Raw genomic sequence first — 20,606 nt, 5'->3', positions numbered from 1 at the left:
CGTCGGCTGATGCCTTTATACCCGAAGTCCAACAGAGATGACGTCGGATGGAGAGCGACATCAGCCGAAGCCGGACCCGGACTTTGGAATCCGGCCGACTGACGGGCTGCCTGACGACAGGACAACCCAGCTGTTATGACTGCAGATGCTATCCAGTTCGGACATCTACATTTATGGTAGGTACAAAACTGTACTTTCTTGTTCTACTTTAGCTCCTTCTAGTTGTTCCTCATATATTTCTAAATTTTCCTCTACATTTTACGTTTCATTTTCATTCTGTTCCCTTTCTTTTAATTCTGATAACATTATTCTCCTCCTCTTCTTTTTCTTCCCTTTATTTTCTTTACAATTGAACCAGAAGTACCTCGTATGTTTTGCATTTCCTATACTCCATTGAAAATTTAGTTGTAGGACTTCTTTCTCCACATTGACATTTAATTTATTTTTTACATTGATTAATTAAATGTTATCTCACCACAAAAATAACAGGTCTGTGGTTGTCATGCATTATTGCAAAGTGCCCTTGTACCAGCAACATAATTGTACTCTAGGTAGGTATTAAATAATATCTTTTATTTGTTAGTAAATATCAGTCTTCCACCCCAGTCCACTTCTTTATGTGGTCTCTATCCATTTTCAAATGTTGTAAATCCGACAAAAATGCTCCAAAAAGACAGAGTAGCTCACAAACTGTAACTCAATTTTATTAGGTAGATGAAACGGCGTTTTCGCTTCCGTAAATACAGAAGCTTCATCAGCACTTAAAAGAGCGCAAGCTCACTAAATTTAAAACCTTCAATAGTGACTCCTATTGATGTCACTTCCTTAAACATATGCAATTGAGATACATTAAAGCAGAATTAACATAAAAAATAAGTTAAAATGTTTCAAATATATAACAAGCAACTTACACCAAACAGACATAAAAAACTGGCTATATGATAGCAGATTGGGTCAATATAAAAATGTTTAAAATTTTATGGGCAATTACAGTAAAGGCACAAAACATGCCTAACCATAGCAACCAAACATGTATAATATTTTACTAATAGGAAAACCTATAAAAAGTTTACTTAAAAAGCCTACTGGAAACATGCCATAATGACGTCAAGTTACCTAAGGTAACTCTTATACTTTAAAATAGATGCAATATTACAATTACCCATTTTCAGATGTTAACACTTTCACATGCATGTGAACCTGTAAAGTACATAGTAATGCCTTGTGCAGTAATTTCATCAGTTCTGAGCTTCAGTTGCATACAAACCTTAGATATTTGTTGGCCTGTAAAAATGAATTCTTATATTTTAGCAAAAAAAAAAAAATTAAATGAACTAAATGTTTCAAGTGTTAAATCTCAAAAGGTTTCCTTACCAAGATGAATGAAAGAACTTGCATCCAGGTTTTTAAAGCCCAAAGGCACAAATTACATTGTTGCAAATAAAGTCTCTATCAGTTATTTTTAATTCTTACCGTTGGCTTCTTCATCTTCCTTTGAACCACATTTCTTGTCACTTTTGAACTTGCTGCCACAGCATAGGATTTAATAGTCACTTGCCTCTGCTTAATTATGTCCGTATCACCATCCAGTAGTGTCAGCAATTCCTGTGGCTTCTCAAATATAATTTCTGCAGTTGCACCCCAATATAAGACTGACCCATATCCTGCTTCATCATGCTGCATCAGATTGAGTAATTCTCTAGTTTCTATATTGCCTATTTGCTGCACTGTAACCTTGTACCTTCAATGTTATGGCATCTATCTGCTCTGAATCAGTCTGTGTATGCAGCTTGTGTACTTCTGCTTTGCTTACATTTTATTCTGTCGCTACTATCATAGTATCCTTATTAATGCTCAGAGAATTACGATGTTCATCGTGTTACCCTGCTGCAGTCATCACACTTGGGTTATCCTGCCATCAGGCGGCCCCGCAGTCGGCCCGAATTCCAACGTCTTGGTCCGGCATCAGTTGCTGTTGCTTCTTCCCTAACGTCAGTGCGCCAGGGGTATATGACAGGCATCCGATGCCATTTTCTTCAGTCTTTCTTGTCGCGCGGTGCCTGAAGCAGAAGCAGTTCGCAAGTGCCGGTCGGCCGACACCTGAGATTTTCGAATAGAGTTTGTCCGAAGTCTTCAAAGCTAACTACCCCATTGGGGAACTTTTTCTTGCCTCAGTCCGATGTCAGAAAAAGTTAACAATTGCATTTCTTGTGGGAAGCAAATACCTCATAAGGACTTTCATTCTTTTTGTATACCTTGCCTAGGCCCAGACCACGACGTCACGGGTTGTCGGTTTTGTGCTAGGTTCAGTAAACGAACTATAAAGCAACGCTTTGATTTCGCACAACACTACTTCGGTAGGAAATTTAATTACACTATGCCATCGGAGCAACCGACTACCGGCGTGCATAAAAAACGCAAAGATAAAGACAGACAGTCTAGATCCAAGCCAGACTCCTAGGCCTTGGCTGGGCCGGTCGCTGGTTCTCCGGTTTTCAGTAAAGCGCCTACGCAGCCCCTGGCTACCGCTGAATTGGATCCCCAGACCGCTTTGGATTCTCCAGCAGAGAGTTCTAGGCCGACACAGCCATTTTCTTTAGGCCCTACCGACGACATTGCAGAAGGAGAAGCCGATGCTGTAGAAACACCTTCGGTTTCTGAAGGTGTCTTCAGACCGACTACTCTCACCATAAAATCTTATGCTAAGTTTAAGACTCCTCTAAAACCAAAAAAGACTACACTTCAGTCTCCAGTTCAAGGCCCCATGCCTAAGAAACAGATGCTTAAAATGGCTGAAGATGTCATTTCTTTGATCAGGGGGTCCCAACCCCCCCCCCGACAAAAGGCCTAGACAAGAAGAGGATTATGCCTCCTCTGATCAAGTGTCTGTTTCCTCAGGCTCCTCTGAGGAACAGGATTACTCCTTTCCCCCTTATGAAGATTCTGATGCTGAAGACTCCATTCCCTCAGCTTCTCCCCCTGAAGACTATTCCTCTGGGGAAACCTTACATATCATGAGGGAACATTTCCACTGAGAAGGTCAGGACTACTCCGAGTCAAAGAAAAGGCTCTGAGAGTTTCTTTTACTCCCCCAGCACAGACCACTTGCTATCCCCCCAGTTTTAGACATTGTGGATGATGTTTTCTTAGAATCTAGTCTAAATCCAGATTCTCTGCCTCCTGCTCCAGCCAAACCAGATGGATACTATAGAGTGCCTAACTCACACAAATTCCTATACAAAAGCCCTGTTGCTGATCCAGAGACAATCTCCCAGGGTCCCAAAGGGGCTAAGGATTCTATGGCTAAAAATCCTGTAGCCTCTGAAAGGGACTCCAGCGCACTAGATAGGTGGGGGAAGAAGATTTACACCTCAGCTACTCTAGCTATGAGAGCACTAAATTGTCAATTTCACATGCTTAAATACCAGCAATTCTTAATGTCTCAAATAAAACAAAAGATGGGCACGCACCCTCAACAGTCTGAATTCAAGGAAATGCAAGATCTGTTGCATGCAGCTGAACAGGTGAGCAAACGTGGTTTTGATGCCTTGGAAGCTTCCTCTAGAGCAGCTGTTACTGAGTCTGTTATATGTAGGCATGCTTGGTTAAAGGAACAATCTCTGCCTGATCATGTTAAAGCAAAGTTACTAGATGCACCCTTACAGCAGGATGTCTTATTTGGGGTTAAAGCAAGAGGAGGTGTTAAAGAAAATGGAGGATAAGGCAAAATCTATGCAGATGGTCAAAGATTTCTTACAGGTACAGCCCCCACGCTTCAGCAGAAATTGGCCAACAAAAAATTGGTCCTTTCCAGCTTCTGACAGACCACAGAGGGGTAAATACAGGCGCCCAAGGGGCAGAGGACAAGCACAAATCCCTTACAAACCTCGCCAATGGGGGCACTGCAACACAGAAGGGAGGAGAAGACAGGTCCCAAACTACTAGAAGGCAAACACAATGACTTAAACCTCAAACTGCCAAGCAAAACTCTCTTGGCAGCTCCCTTGGGAGGAAAATTAGCACTTTTTGCAGACAACTGGCGCATTGTCACAAAGGATAAATGGGTCCTAGACATCATCTCACAAGGTTACAGATTCCATTTCCACACCTTGCCAAGGATAAAAGGAATGCCAAACCCTGCCACAAAATCAATGGGCAGAGGCACGAAAACAAATTACAGCGCTCATGGACATGACAGCCATTCAACTGGTACCTACACAGGAGCAATGCCAAGGATTTTACTCAGGGCTGTTTCTAGTCCCCAGAAAGGACAGTGCTTGGAGACCCATTCTGGACCTTTCAGTTGTAAACACCTTCTTGCAAGTACCCAAATTCAAGATGCTAACACTACAGCAGCTTCTTCCCATGTTGGGCAGGAAAGCTTGGCTAGTAACGTTGGACCTCAAGGAGGCATACCTGCATGTCCCTATCAGACAAAATTGCAGAAGATACCTCCGTTTCATTGCAGGTTCAACCCATTACCAATTCTCTGCACTGCCCTTTGGCTTATCTACTGCGCCCAGGGTCTTCACAAAATGCCTGGCACCAGTAATTGCATACTGCAGACAGAGGAATTCAAATATACCCATACCTGGACGACTGCCTCATGCAAGCAGAAAGCAAGGACATTCTCTTACTACACCTGGCTTTTGTAAAACACCTTCTAAGTTGCCTAGGGTACACAGTAAACGAAAATAAATTAAAACTAGTGCCCTCACAAAATATGACATTCCTGGGTGCCAGCTTGAATACAATGGCCCAGATGGCTTATCTGACGCCAGACAAACAACTACAATTAACTCAATACTTCAGAACAATGGCAACAAAGACCCAACTCCCTGCAAGAAAAATTCTGCAGGCCTTGGGCTTCATGGCATCTTGCATACTACTAATACCATTTGCAAAACTGCATATGAGGAAATTACAGTGGTACCTAAAAAGCGTATGGACTCAGCACAGCCACAGCTTGAAAACAATGATACCCTCTCATTCCCTGCCTTCAACAGGAGTTTCTATGGTGGTCACAAGCATGTCACTTCAACTAGGGTCAGCCTTTCACCTTATCCCCAGCCGGGCAAACTATGACAACAGATGCATCGGACTATGCCTGGGGGGCACACATGGCAGGACGGTGCGTTCAAGGCATATGGACTGCAGATCAAAGGAATCTGCACATCAATCAAAAAGAAATGCTAGCTGTACAAAATGCTCTGACAGCCTTCAAGGACCTCTTACATCCAGGACAGCTTATCATAAGGACAGACAACACCACAGTAATGTGATACATAAACAAACAAGGGGGTACACACTCCTACCCTCTATGCAGGCAAGCAATGACCTTGTGGAACACAGCACTGGCTTACCAAGTTCAATTACAAGCTCAATTCCTGCCAGGAAAAAAGAACGCATTGGCAGACGACCTAAGCAGAAACATCATGGATCCCCACGAGTGGAAACTGGATCCACAAGTATTTGCAATGATAACTCAAAAATGGGGGCTCCCAGACATAGACCTGTTTGCCAGCCCCCAAAACTATCAGCTAACAAAATTTTGCACAAGGACTTTTCACCATCAAGCTTGGAAAGTGGACGCACTGTCATTCAGTTGGAAAATGCTGACAGTATATGCCTTCCCTCCATTACCCTTTCTCACAAAGGTGCTGCTGAAAGTCAGGATGGAGAGACCCCGAATGATACTCATTGCCCCAGACTGGCCATGCCAGCACTGGTACCCACTATTAAGGAATATGGCCCAGGGCCCACCATGGATTCTACCACAAATTACTCATCTGCTCACACAGCAAGACGGTCAGATTCTACACAGCCAGCTCAAAACCTTAAACTTGGCTGCATGGCAAATCACCTAAGCAACCAGCCAGCTCCTCTCTCACAAGCTGTTATGGATGTTATTCTGGAGGCCAGGAGGCCCAGCACCAGGAAAGCCAGACAAATGGAAAAGATTTTGTGCCTGGAACCAAGCTAAAGGCCAAAATACCCTTCAGCCTGACATACCTCAGATTCTGCAATATTTAACTGAGATGTTACACAAAGGGCTTTCTTTTTCATCTATTAAAATCCACGCCTCTGCTATTTCAGCTCACTACAACACGGATCCTCCCTTATTTTCACATCCACTCCTAAGGCAGTTTCTCAGAGGGGCCAAAAACATTAGGCCTCCCAGGAGAGCACCAACACGTACTTGGGACCTCAACTTTGTTCTGGAAAAACTTACGCTACCTCCTTTTGAGCCAGCTTTCTCAGCTGACTTAAAATTTATATCATGGAAGACTGCCCTGCTGCTAGCAATTACTTCAGCGAGAAGAGTTTCAGAGCTTCAGGCACTAATGGCAGTAGATCCTTTCCTCATTTTTCATCAAGACAGAGTTTCTCTATGAACTAACCCCTCCTTTATGCCTAAGGTGGTATCCAGTGTGGCTCTAAATCAAGCCATCCATTTACCCACCTTCTTTCCAAATCCACAGAACAAAGGAGAAAGACTCGTGCATTCCTTGGACATTCACAGGCAGCTACGTTACTACTTGGATAAAACTAAGGTTTTCAGAAAATCTGACCAGCTTTTTGTATCCTATGCTACAGCATCACAAGGAAAGGCTATCTCAAAACAGACCATTTCCAAATGGATAGGACATTGCATACATTTTTGCTACACCCACCATGGAAAACCAGTTCCTGCTAGCATAAGGCCCCACTCTACTAGGGCAGCAGCTACATCTACAGCCAGCCTTCCTAAGGGGGGGGGGGGTGCCAACCAAGGATATTCTGGAAGCTGCAACTTGGAGTTCAGTACACACCTTCACCAAACATTACCACTTACCACTTTACTCTAAGACTAGAGCTGGCTTCGCCACTGCAGTTTTGCAGGGCCCTCTAGCCTCCTCTAACCCTGTTTGACTCCACCTCCCATCCTTAGCTTTGGGATTCTACCCAAGTGTGATGACTGCAGCAGGGTAACACGATGAACATAGTGCAGTTTTGTACCTACCATAAATGTAGATGTTCGAGTGTATACCCTGCTGCAGTCCAGGTTACCCTTCATCCATCCCCTCTGACCTAACTAAAACCTTTCAATACCTTAAAATCTGTTACAACCTTTGTGGTGTATTTGCTTATAGCTGGAGGGATATTTTGTTTGTGCTAAACTTTTTGTTTTTGGTACTATCTACTGACCACCTTTTGGGGGGGGGGCACATGACATCTGGGGCAAGAAAAACTGAAGAAAATGGCGTCAGATGCCTCTCATATACCCCTGACGCACTGACGTCAGGGAAGAAGCGACGGCAACCGATGCCAGACCAAGACTTTGAAATTCGGGCCGACTGTGGGGACCGCCTGATGGCAGGATAACCCAAGTGTGATGACTGCAGCAGGGTATACACTCGAACATCTACATTTATGGTAGGTACAAAACTGTACTTTTTCACTCTTCAAAACATCCATATAAACTTTTTCTTGCTCAATTTTCTCCTTCAGCATAACCTTCACCGTCACTTTTCTCCTTCCAGCTGCCCTTTTGTTAGGAACAGGAGAATCCCTTGTGAAAAGAGTAGGGGAAGTTCTCCTAATTTGTGTTAGTATGAGTGTCACCTCAAGTCTCTCCCCTAAAAAGAGGCAGAAGGTCTAAAGGGACCAGTCTGGCCAGCATTAGGGTAAAAAAAGTAAAATAAACAAAACCGGGAGAACACTAGTCAGGATGGTCTCTCACATGTCTGTGGATGGTGGCATCCATCATTCTGATCTGACTGATAGCATAGTTGCATTTACCCCCAGCCTTTTTGTGTCAGTTAGAATCTTGAAAATGTCCCTGAAACCTTTCAGTAATTGTATGTGTGTGTGTGTGCACGCGCACACACACACACACACACACACACACATATATATATATATATATATATATATATTTATTATAGATGTAGATATAGTTATAAGTATGCATTTGTGTGTATCTTTGTCTCTCTCTCTCTCTCTATATATATATATATATATATATATATATATATATATATATATATATATATATATATATATATATATATATATGTATGCACTTGTGTGTTTGTGTGTACAATGAAGTGGAAAGACTTACTGTCTGGCCTGTAGTAGGTCTCTCTCCTCAGAATCTGTTTCCCTGTCTCTGGCTCTAGAATATCATCCTCTTTTTAATGCCAGCAGCAATGTCTTAACCTTTTTCAAGAATCTGTTGCTAAACATTGAGCTTTCTTTCACTGGAATATGTTCCATCACAAAAAATAAAATTTTACATAGCATATCATCATTTTGACTGGAATAGAAAATTGAACAGAAAACTTGACTAACAACATTGTTTTGCAGGGGGCAAGCCCCCTTTCACCTCATATCCCTGCATTTTTAAATGTACTGACTACATGGTCACGGGGCATCTGGAGTATGGAAAAACTCCCTTACCATCTGTTCAGTCTCGCTCTGTTTTTCAACAAAACAGGAATCAACAAAAGGATTCTACAGTTTAATTTCCATCAAAATACTACTAAACAAATTGCAGTCCTTCCTTTTTTTAAGTTATGTCATGGTCCTTGTCAGTGTCTCACAGCTGTAAAGTTTGTCTAGTATTGATTCTGAACCATTGTGCCCTAGGGCATTAATAGAGGATTATGAGAGCAGGTGATCACAACTGTCATACACCTGGAGTTTGGAGATCTTTGTGACTGCAAATGGAAAGTCCACGTGTGTGTGTGTCTGTCTGTGTGTGTTTCCCAACTGTAGCTTTTGCAAAGGAATTTGTCTGCCTTGGCTGGCTTCTCCAGTACTTACCAAGTCATTTGTATGGTGCTTAACCAGCATCCTTCATCTCTTCAGTGACTCTGGACGTGGGCTGGTTTGATCCTAGGAGAGGTTAAGGCAGGGCCAGTAAACTCAGTGAATGAGGAAAGTAGCTGGTGGCACCTTTTGGTCAGTTGTGGGGAGAAAGAAAAAATACCCACCCAAAGAGCTATTCTTAATGGAAATGATAGTGGATTTCAAAGGTAAGGTACCTGGTATGGAAAAGTATGAATTCCATAGCATTCTGGGTGTATCCTTGGGAATTACTAGCAGCCTATAGCCAAATGGCCAGTGTGAGTGAAACAACAAAAGTAGGGGACCAACAAATCATTGATATTCTTTTACCCTAAAAAAAAACATTGATATGTTATATGTTTGGTCAAGTATATGTGATTTATACATTACTATGGGTGATTTAGAGATCCTTCAGCATACAGGAATATGTCCTCTCTCAGTAGATTACTTTTGACTGTTTAGTATACCTAGCTGGATGCCTAGCTAAAACATCAGAACAGATGGTTTGTTGTGTATCAATAAACCTGTGTTTTAACTACTGGAGATATATCTTATATTTTATACAATTGACTTTCTTTCGGTTTGAAGGTGCTTTATCCAGCAAGAGTTGTTTTTCTACTATATGTGATTTATATTGGTTTCATTGTGGAGTGAGTGTAGGTGTTGCACTTTATGATGTAATAGTAGACCTGCTTAGTTGTATGCAATGTTATGAAAAATAGGAAAGAAAAGAACAATTTTTTTAACTTTCAGGGATTTAATATTTTGCCACAAACTCTTAGTCTGTCTACTAAATGTACAGTTTTATTTAATTGTTCTTTGACTCTGAATTAAAGCAAAATTATTGCTTAAACAGAACAAATAACACAACAGAGTATTATATATTAATTATTGGATTATTTAAAAGTGTGCACAAATGTCGTGATCAGTACTTTACCTGTATATTTTATGTGATCAGTTTTACTTTCTTTAGTATTATAAAGCTTAAGTACTGCAGTTTTTACTTTAAAATTGATGATGCTCTAATGTATTGTTCAATAAAGCTGATGGCTGTGAAATAAATATTGCTTGCATGTTTTTTTGCTGTTCTTTTTTCCCCTTTGTTGATTGACTGGTCCTTGAAAATAACTTCATGAAAGGTCAGCTGCAACTTCATTTCTGCCATTAGTATGTATTTTTTTGTGCTATTTTTGTAACAGTTCCATGAAGATATTTAAATCATATTACTCGTGCTGAAGAGTTTTAAATCGCTCACTCCTGTGTTGTTTCTTGTTTTCCAGATGAACATAGATTAAATAGTGGCAAACTCTGTTTGATCATCCTCACCTGTATAGCAGAGGTATGTTAATAGTTGATGGTATGTTACATAATGACTCAAATCCAGAATGTTGCTTTGCTCTAAGTACCAGATGTTCGTGTTTCACTGTTGCAGTCATTACATTTGGGTAATCTGCTGGCAGGTTGCCCTCAGTCGGCCTGAATTCCAAAGTCTTGGGTCCTGCGTCGCTTGCTGTCTCCTCTTCCATGACGTCAGGTCGTCAGGGGTATAAAACATGCAGCCAATGCCATTTTCTTTAGTCTTTCTTGCTGTGCGGTGCCTGAAGCAGAAGCATTTCGCAAGTGCCGGTCGGCCGACTACTGAAATATCCGAGTTTGAGTTTCAGAACCGAAGTCTTCACTAAAGCTAAGTACCCCGTTGGGGAAACTTTTTTCTTGCTCCATACCGATGTCAGAAAAAGTTAATAATGGTATTACTTGTGGGAAGCAAATACCTCATAAGGATTTCCATTTATACTGTATTCCTTGCCTAGGCCCTGATCTGTCGGTTTTGTGCTAGATTTAACCAACACACTATTAAGCGTTGGTATATTTTTGCCTCAAAGTATTTTGGAAACAGATTTAACTACCCAGAAATGTCATCGGATAGCAATCTGACTACCGGAGTGCATAAAAAATGCAAAAAAAGGACAGAGAAAGGCAGTCGAGATCCAAAACAGACGGCGAAGCTTCTCCTAAGCCAGTCGCTGGTTCACCGGTACTCAGTGAGGCACTTTTGCAGCCCCTGATATACCCGCTACCTTCGAGTCGCAGGCCTCTACCGACACTCATGTGGAGTCCGGCATGCCGCAAGATGCTCAAGGTATTGGACCGATGGATGTATCTCCCTCGGATGGGTCCGGAGCTGCTGAGCAGGCATCGGCTTCTGAGGGTGTATTCAGACCTCAACATTTGTATATCAAACCGACGACAGCTGCAAAACCAAAGACAAAAGCAACTTCTACCGACGCATGAGCCACGTGCACAGGCCTCTATGCCTAAAAAAACAGATGATCAAAATGACTGAAGACCTTATTACCTTGATCAAGGGTACCCATCCCCCCCAGGTAAGAGGCCTAGGCAAGACACTGATTATGAATCTTCAGATCAGGTTTCTATTTCTTCTGATTCCTCTTCTGATCAGGAATTATCTATACCTCCCTATGAGGATTCTGATGCAGTGGAGCCTATACCTTCTGCTTCTCCTCCTAAGGATTATTCATTTGGGGAAACCTTGCATACTTTGAGGGAGCAATTTCACTGGGAGAGTCAAGACTTCTCAGAATCAAAAAAGAGGCTCCGGGATTTCCTTCTCCCTCAGCACAGGCCTTTGGCCATTCCCCCTGTTTTAGACATTGTGGATGATGCGTTTTCGGAGTCCAGCTTGACTACTGACTCCTTACCTCCGGCTCCCAGTAAGCCTGACAGATATTACCAGGCCCCTGACTCTCATACATTTTTATTTAGAAACCCTGCTGCTGATCCTGAAACTATTTCACAGGGTCCAAAGGGAGTTAAGGCCTCAACAGCAAAAAAATCCTAGCCCCTCTGACAGAGATTCAAGGGCACTGGACAGATGGGGGGAAAAAAAGGTTTATACATCTGCAACCTTGGCAATCAGAGCCTTAAACTGTCAATTTCATATGCTTAAGTATCAACAACATGTTATGGGATTGCTCAAACAGAAAATGTTGATTTCTGAATGTGCAGAAAATAAAGACTTGCAGGAATTATTGCATGCAGCTGAACAGGTTGGAAAGCATACTTTGCAATGTGGTTATGACTCCTTAAAGGCCTCCTGCAGGGCCGCAGTTACTGGATCTGTGATTAGGAGGCATGCCTTGCTAAAGGAACAAAATTTGCCTGATCATGTTAAAGCTAAATTGCTAGATGCACCTTTACAGCATGACACTCTGGTATTAAGGCAGAAGAGGTTTTAAAGGAAATGGAAGACAAAGCTAAGTCTATGCAAACTGTTAAAGACTTCTTACAAGTGCAGCCACCAAGATTCAGTAGACACTGGCCTACAAAAAATTGGTCCTTTCCTGTGTCAGACAGAGTTCAGTGGGGCAAATCCAGACACCCTAAGGGTTCCAGATACCAGGCGCAAGATTCACACAGGTCAAAGCAATGGGACGCTTCTACCTCCAAATCTGGAGGACATGAAGCGCAAACCTACAGAAAACAGTCCCAATGACTTCCCTCTGCCTACACCAAGCACTTATCTTTTGGCAGCACCCCTAGGGGGAAAATTAGCACTTTTTGCTCAAAATTGGCAGTTAATAACCCAGGACAAGTGGGTACTAAACATAGTATCACAGGGATACAGATTCCATTTCCACACTCTGCCAGTGGCAAACGGTTGGCCAGATCTGCCCAAAAATCAGTGGGCAGAGGCACAGAAACAGGTTACTCCCCTCATGGATATGGGGGCCATTCAGCCAGTACCAGAACAGGAAAAAGGACAAGGTTTTTACTCAAGACTGTTCTTGGTACCCAGAAAGGACAAGGCCTGGTGGCCAATACTGGATTTATCAATTTTGAACACATACCTGGACATTCCAGAATTCACAATGCTGACTTTGCAGCAGCTTCTGCCCATGCTGGGCAAGAATGCTTGGCTGGTGACATTAGACCTAAAAGAGGCATACCTGCATGTCCCAATAAGACAATCGTGCAGAAGATGCCTCAGATTCAAGGCTGGCTTAATGCATTACCGATTCTCTCCACTGCCCTTTGGCTTATCTACTGCACCCAGGGTCTTCACAAAGTGCCTGGCACCAGTAATTGCATTTTGCAGACAAAAGTATTCAAATATACCCTTATTTGGACGACTGTCTTATTGAAGCAGAGAGCAAGGACATTCTTCTTCAACACCTGGCATTTGTGAAAAGGCTTCGAACATGCCTATGGTACACAATAAACGAAAAGAAATCACACTTGGTACCCTCTCAAAAGATAACATTCCTGGGTGCAAGCTTGAATACAACTGCCCAGATGGCTTACCTCACACCAGACAAGCAAAGGCAACTGACTACTTACTTTAAACTGATGGCAACAAAAACCCAGTTATCTGCAAGACAAATTCTGCAGGCTTTGGGCTTCATGGCATCCTATTGATTCCATATGCAAGACTGCATATGAGGAACTTTCACTGGTACCTAAAAAGTTTATGGGGTCAACAATCTCACAGTCTGGAAACAATGATTCCTCTCATACCCTGCCTACAACAGGAGTTTCTATGCTGGGCAAAGGCATGTCACCAAAACATGGGACGGGCCTTCACTCTACCCCCTGCCAGCCAAACCTTAACAACAGACGCATCAGATTATGCCTGGGGGGCCCACATGGCAGGAAGATGCATTCAGGGCATATGGACCCCAAAACAAATGCATCTGCATATCAACCAGAAAGAGATGCTAGCTGTTCAAAATGCCCTAACAGCCTTCAAGGACTTACTTCATCCAGGACAACTACTGATAAAGATGGACAACACCACGGTCATGTGGTATATAAACAAGCAAGGGGGAACACACTCATATACCCCCTTTGCAGATTAGCCATGGCACTGTGGGACACAGCTTTGACCTATCAAATACATTTTCAAGCTCAATTCCTGCCAGGAAAGCAAAATACTCTGGCAGACGATTTAAGCAGAAACCATATGGACCCTCATGAGTGGAAACTAAATTCACAAGTCTTCAGCATGATACCACAGAAATGGGGGAGCCCAGACATAGATGTATTTGTCTCTCCTCAAAATTATCAATTGAAAAAATTCTGCACAATGACTTATCACAGACAAGCATGGAAAGTGGACGCCTTATGCTTCAGTTGGAAAAATCTGATCAGTTTACGCCTTTCCTCCTCTGCCTCTTCTTCCCAAGGTCCTCATAAAAGCCAGACAAGAGAAACCAAAGATGATACTAATTGCCCCAGACTGGTCCCGCCAATACTGGTACCCAGTCCTAAGGAACTTGTCTCAATACCCAGCCTGGACCTTACCTCAAAGACCTCAACTACTGTCCCAGCAAAACAATCAGATCCTGCACAACCAGTTCCAGACACTGAACCTGGCAGCATGGCTGATCATGTAGTTATACAAACAACACCTCTCAGTAAAGCTGTGATGGATGTCATTTTGGAAGCCAGAAGGCCTAGTACTGGAAAATCTTATGCTGATAAATGGAAGAGATTCTGTGCTTGGAATCCAGCACAAGGAACTGATACAGCAGAACCAAATATTCCTCAGATATTACAATACTTAACTGATATGCTTGACAAAGGCCTATCTTTCTCATCAATTAAAATCCATGCCTGTGCCATTTCGGCTCATTACAATACAGAGCCACCAATCTTTTCTCATCCTTTACTAAAGCAGTATCTTAGAGGAGCCAAAAATTTAAGGCCTCCTAGAAGATCACAATTACTTGCATGGGACCTCAATTATGTATTGGAAAAGCTCACCCTGCCTCCATTTGAACCAGCTGCTACTGCTGATATAAAGTTCTTATCATGGAAAACAGCTCTGCTACTAGCAATTACTTCAACAAGAAGAGTTTCAGAGCTACAGGCCCTCGTGGCTGTAGAGCCTTTTATCATATTTTACCCAGACAGGGTGTCTCTGAGAACAAATCCTACATTTATGCCTAAGGTGGTTTCCATTGTGGCTCTTAACCAAACAATTCATCTGCCAACCTTTTATCCAAATCCGCAGAACAAGGGGGAGAGAATTCTGCATTCCTTGGACGTAGACAGACAGCTAAGATTCTACTGGAGCAGGACTAAAGCTCTAAGAAAAACTGAGCAATTACTAGTGACATATGCTGCAGGATCAGAAGGAAAGGCTATTTCAAACCAGACAATTTCATAGTGGATAAGCCACTGCATCCGTTTCTACTACTTTCACCATGGTAAACCTGTGCCCAAGGGCATTAGGTCTCATTCCACCTGAGCAGCAGCTACTTCAGCAGCCTTTCTCAGAGGAATACCAACCAAAGACATTCTAAAGGCTGCTACTTGGAGATCTGTTCACACCTTTACTAAGCATTATCATTTGCCACTCTACTCTAAGTCCAGGGCAGGCTTTGCCACTGCAGTTCTGCAGGGCCTTATAGCCGCACCTAATGCTGTTTAGCTGCAGCCTCCCAACCATAGCTTTGGGATTCTACCCAAATGTAATGACTGCAACAGTGAAACACAAAGAACATAGTACAGTTGTGTACACTTACCATAAATGTAGATGTTCGAGTGTATTCACTGTTGCAGTCCAGGTTACCCGCCCGCTATACCCCAGTCATTCTGGAGTTTATCTTTCCTTCTCTTATCTTCTACAACCTATGTGGTGTATTTGCTTGTAGATGAAGGTAAAATTTATATTGATGCATGTATCTATATATATATATATATATATATATATATATTTTTTTTTTATATATATATTTTTGCTACCTTTTTGGGGGCACCTGTCATCTGGGGTAAGAAAAACTAAAGAAAATGGCGTCAGCTGTATGTTTTATACCCCTGACGTCATGGAAGAGGAGACGGCAACTGACTCGGGACCCGAGACTTTGGAATTCAGGCCGACTGAGGTCAACCTGACAGCAGATTACCCAAATGTAATGACTGCAACAGTCAGTACACTCGAACATCTACATTTATGGTAAGTGTACACAAATGTACTTTTGTAGTACCTTTTACTTTTGTCTTGATGGGTGGATATGGCAGGTTTATATTTCTTGATTCAACTTTCATGGTCCTGCTTCATTTGGTAATCTGCAGCTTCTCCTCTTTATGATTGTAGAGCTGTATCTGCATTGGCATTACTACATCGTCATTAGAGGACATGTGTTTCTTAATGACTGTTATATTTTCCACTTGTCACTGTTTGATCACCCTTTGGACAGTTGTAAGAAAATGTTTGAAATAAAAATCAGAAATATCCAAGAATTTTAAATACTGTTTTTTTTTATACAGATATTTAAAAAAAAAGTTGTGAATAATGTTTTTCATTTTTTAATGTTTGTATGGGCATGACAGGTGTGCTTCTCCCCCTCATACCAAACATCAATAACTACACACCATTATCTAACATGATACTCCTTATCACTGTTCTGCTTCCATATTTTTTTACCAAACACATCAGTGGTACATCCGTGTAAGGATTACCAGGTTCTTCTGTCACATTAAAATGACACTGTTGTTGGCAAGATGCCAGTGGTACCAGTACACTGTTGTCTTCAGTCCGAACATTAACTATGATTCTTTATGGCTCCACTCTTACACATGTGAGTGCTTGTTGGTTAGTGCCTGATAACCTTAGCAATATCACACCATGCTGGGGTCACTTCTGGAAGTGTATACTAGCTTCACAGATCACACTGAGTTTTTCCAGTGTAATTAAACCTGTATATTTATCTCTCGCATCTTTCTAACAACTTACTGCTCAATGTGCATGAAAGTACTCTGCCTTGCTTCACGTCAGGCTATTTTAATACTGTAAGTGGAATATGAAAAATTCACTGTGAAATGTCCAAGCAACTTTACTGTACAGAAATCTGTCATAATGGCAAAAGAAATATACACAATCTGCAGGAATGATTAGAAAAGTAGAATTGTGTTAAGTAAACTTACAGTAACAGTAGATGTTCTACTAGATCACATTGCAGTAGCCTAGTCTATATGGGGTTTTACCACTACTAACTGGCCAACTTTCACAAATAAGTGTTTTGTCACTCTTTTGACTTACCTGTTTCATATATGTGGTGTATAAAGTGTCAATCTGCATCTCATTTTATTGGAGATTTTTTTTTTCAGACTTTAAAAAAGTTTGTAAAATTAATTTTTCCCACAGCAATGGCATCAACTTTGGGGAAAATGTGAGAGGTATTCTAGACTTCAATGGATGCAAGTTGTGTGTAGGCAAATGTGTGTCCAATTAAGTCTGTGACAGCAACCTTACATTATGTCGGGCAGGGAAATGCTAAATTTATTTGGGCCATGGTTTTAATAAAAAGTTAAAGTTTTTATTAAAAAAATGGAACAAATAAAATACGGATACAAACTGCATTGCTGCATTTAACTCGATAGATGCTATGATGCAGTCACATACGGTTACAGAACACTTTAAGGTGTCCTAACCATCAGAAGAATGAGGGAAACTCCAATATAAAAGACAGCTTATAATGCAAAAATATTCAGTGCAATGTTTCCACATGAAAAGGAGGGAAGAGCCCTGAAACAGCAATGCCAGGAAACAAACCCAACAGTAAACTGCATACAGGAGGGTGTATAAATCCACACCCTGGCAATACAAAAGGTACATAGCCACAGTAAGGGTTGGGATGGTGGTGGTGGTGGTGGGGGGGGCTACTGCAATAGTAATTTGTTACAACATTACTTTTATAGTAAGCTTACTTACACAACTGTACTTTGTTCATCATACAGATCACTGTTGCAGTAGCCTAAGCTGTTTTGGTAGATTCATATAGCTTAGAAACTCACAAAGGAGGAGTAAACAAATTAAGAAGCCAGGAAGCTGGGGGGGGATGGCATAATAGTTTAAGCATTTACCTTATAGACACAAGGCACAGGGTTTGGTTCACACCTTGGGAAGCTGGGCTAGGCTTAAAAAGGCCCTCTGAGGCCATTAGCCTAGTAATCAACCATGAACCATGTCGAACTGAGCCCACTGCCAGTGACTGTGCTTACCATCATGTCATAGAGATGGAGTCAAGTGAATTTATAAAGTAGGAGGAGCACCACCCAAGCAATGTTCAGAGGCAAGAGGGAGGTAGACCAAAGGCTGGGTGTCAGGTGTACAGGCCTAAGGGTTCTAAGCCTGCTTCCCCTCAGTTAGCTTAATATGCGTCATTGGACACATTATTGTCTAGCATGCTATTCAGCTCTAGCTAGCTGGCTGGACCAAGTAAAGTTAGAATCAAGCCTCTTCAGTCCCTGGTACAAGTAAAGAACCTTGGTGACTGTAACTGATGTCTCAGTTGTCTGTTGTCAGTGTCAATCCAGAAGATGGTTGATGCTAATATTAAATAATATATGGATATTTCAGTGATACGTACGTACGTGTGTGTGTGTGTGTGTGTGTGTGTGTGTGTGTGTGTGTGTGTGTGTGTGTGTGTGTGTGTGTGTGTGTAATAAGCCTTTATATCAGTACATTTTTTTGCTTCTGTGAATTCCCTAACAGTGTGGCCCTGATATAGTTTCAGTAAGTAGCTAACAAAATAAATACCTTCAAGCCCCTTTATCTTGCTTCCATTAAATTACATGTTACTGTATTAGGTTAAACGGTTTTTGAAAGAAGTCAGCAAATGTAATTTTTAAGATCTTGATGTTCCTTATAGATACAGAAGTCTGAAGTCAAGAACTACAGATGTTCATTAGCATAATCACTATTGTGGTTGTAACTCACCAGATTGCTACCTGTGGGATGTCTGATGGCTGGTACAACTTTCAGAGCTTTACTTTCCCTTTCTTGGCTTTGTTTGATTCCTTCCTAATCGGGTGTCAGGATGTTTTGTTGGAAAAGAGTGCTGTTGAAACATTTTTCAGCTTCCTTGTCGTTGGATCAGGAGAGGCTTTGGTTTGTTTTCCACTCTGTAGTGCAATATTTTGCTTCTTTATGTCCATTCTTTGAGTTTAAGTTCAGTTTGTCCCTTTCTTCACTAAGGGTTGGCCATGCATTTGGCTTCCTTTCATGGAAGCAAAATCCCTATGACACTGTTATGCTCTATAACATCACCATTGTTCTTTTCAGCCTGCACCTTATTTATTAATACATTCTCAGCTTCTTATTTTTTTTACTCTTTTTGTACTTACACTAAGATATCTGTAGGTTCTTCCAAGAAAGAATCATATCAGAAACATATTGTGCATAATTTAAGTTGGATTCCACAGCTGGGTTACATTACATGCAAAATATGATTTTGAAGTATTTTGATCACTGGAGTTTTTTAAATCTACTTTTTCAACACCAGTTTCTTCACTTAATCTGTTCCATAGTAATGTTGTGTTCAGTTGTCTGGCCTTTAGCATGGTTCTGCTCACTTATTGTTATGATATTCAGGCCCTGAGTACCTTTGCTGTTCTATTAGTCACCTTTCTATGCTTCAGAAGTTTAGAGTGATTGTCTTCCTTCTTCTTAAGGCATCTGTCATCTTCCTGCATGTTACAGTATTCTGAATTTGTTGTATTACTTCAGCATAAGAAGCAAGGGTTAGCACACACTGTTTTAATTTACAGTTTGCTACCTCCAAAGATTTGCTGTGGAGCTTAAGTTTAACCTCCAGATTTGTTTTCTACACCTAATGGGTAGCTGAAGAACAGTATCATACTGTTCATCTGTCTTGAAGTTCTGATTTTTTTTCTGCAGCATGTCGGCAAGGTTTTTGTTAATGCTCCTCACTTGATCACTTTTGCAGCATTTCTGATTTAGGGTTGTATCCTGTCAAGGATACTGTACATTCATCCTGATTACAAAAACTTCAGCACCTTCATCTCATGCTGTATATGCAGAAGGCTATTGCTCAAGAGATATATAGGTGTGAAAAACTTCCAGACTGACTTGCTGCCTGTTGATGAATTAAGAATTTGTTTGCATTGTAGTATGTCATCTGTGTGGTCTATTCCAGCTACAATCGTTTCTGGGCAGTTACTTAAGTAGTTCATAGGTGTATACTAGGCTACTGACCACTAGGGCCCTTATATGATTAGCCATGTAACCCAAATGTAACCAACACATTTGATTTATATAGGTGGTAATTTACTGACTCCCCCTATCCATCAGAGACATAGAAGCTAGACCAGGGGTGAATTTCCGATTACCCATCCATTGGTCCAAGTCACTGTTGAATAGTGAGAGGGAGAAACTCTCCTTCACATGGATGGGGGGAGTCTGTTCCAGAGAGTGAGGATTCTCTGAGAAAGATATGTGTCTCTCCAACATTTCTTATTAATGTTGCAAGCAGAATTTAGGACTTTTAATCTAGTATTTCTGATGCTGTTTGTTTTGCAGATGTGCAAAAGGCTCATCAAAACAGGGTAGAGGGATGCCTTGTACACCAGGAAAATATCACCTCTCAGAAGTCTGTATGGTACCAAGTGGAGACAGGGCTTTGAGGCAATCAGTGTAAGATATTGTGATTTTCTTTGTGTTTAACTGTTGCAGTCCTGACTTGAGGGATTTCCTGCCATGAAAGCCCTTGGCTGGCCCAACTACCAGAGAAAAAAATCTCCCTCCTCCAAGAGCTGGTAGACAGCCTAACCAATGTCAGTACACTCTGGTACATAGGGATCCAGCCAACATCATGATTTTAGTCTTTTCTTGAAGTTGGAGCTTGAAGCAGTGTTTCAGTGTGTCAGTCAGTCTGCTTCAGAGAGAAATTGTGTGAAAGCTAAGTACCCCATTGAGGAAACCTTTTTACATTTTGACTCATGAAGGT

The 20,606-nt window shown here is 41.5% G+C and overlaps 1 protein-coding gene across 1 annotated transcript in view; it reads left to right on the top strand.

Moving 5' to 3' along the window:
* Nucleotides 1–20,606, top strand: part of ARMH3 (armadillo like helical domain containing 3) — a 2,648,735-nt gene that overhangs the window by 1,662,299 nt on the left and 965,830 nt on the right. The window contains exon 14 of the mRNA XM_044055591.1: nucleotides 10,113–10,171. Coding sequence (XP_043911526.1) covers nucleotides 10,113–10,171 — 59 coding nt within the window. The remainder of the gene's footprint in view (nucleotides 1–10,112; nucleotides 10,172–20,606) is intronic.

Source organism: Protopterus annectens, chromosome 14.part0 (assembly GCF_019279795.1).
Source record: "Protopterus annectens isolate FY-2018-M chromosome 14.part0, PAN1.0, whole genome shotgun sequence".
Lineage (NCBI taxonomy): Eukaryota > Metazoa > Chordata > Ceratodontiformes > Protopteridae > Protopterus > Protopterus annectens.
This window is presented reverse-complemented; position numbering and strand designations above follow the sequence as displayed.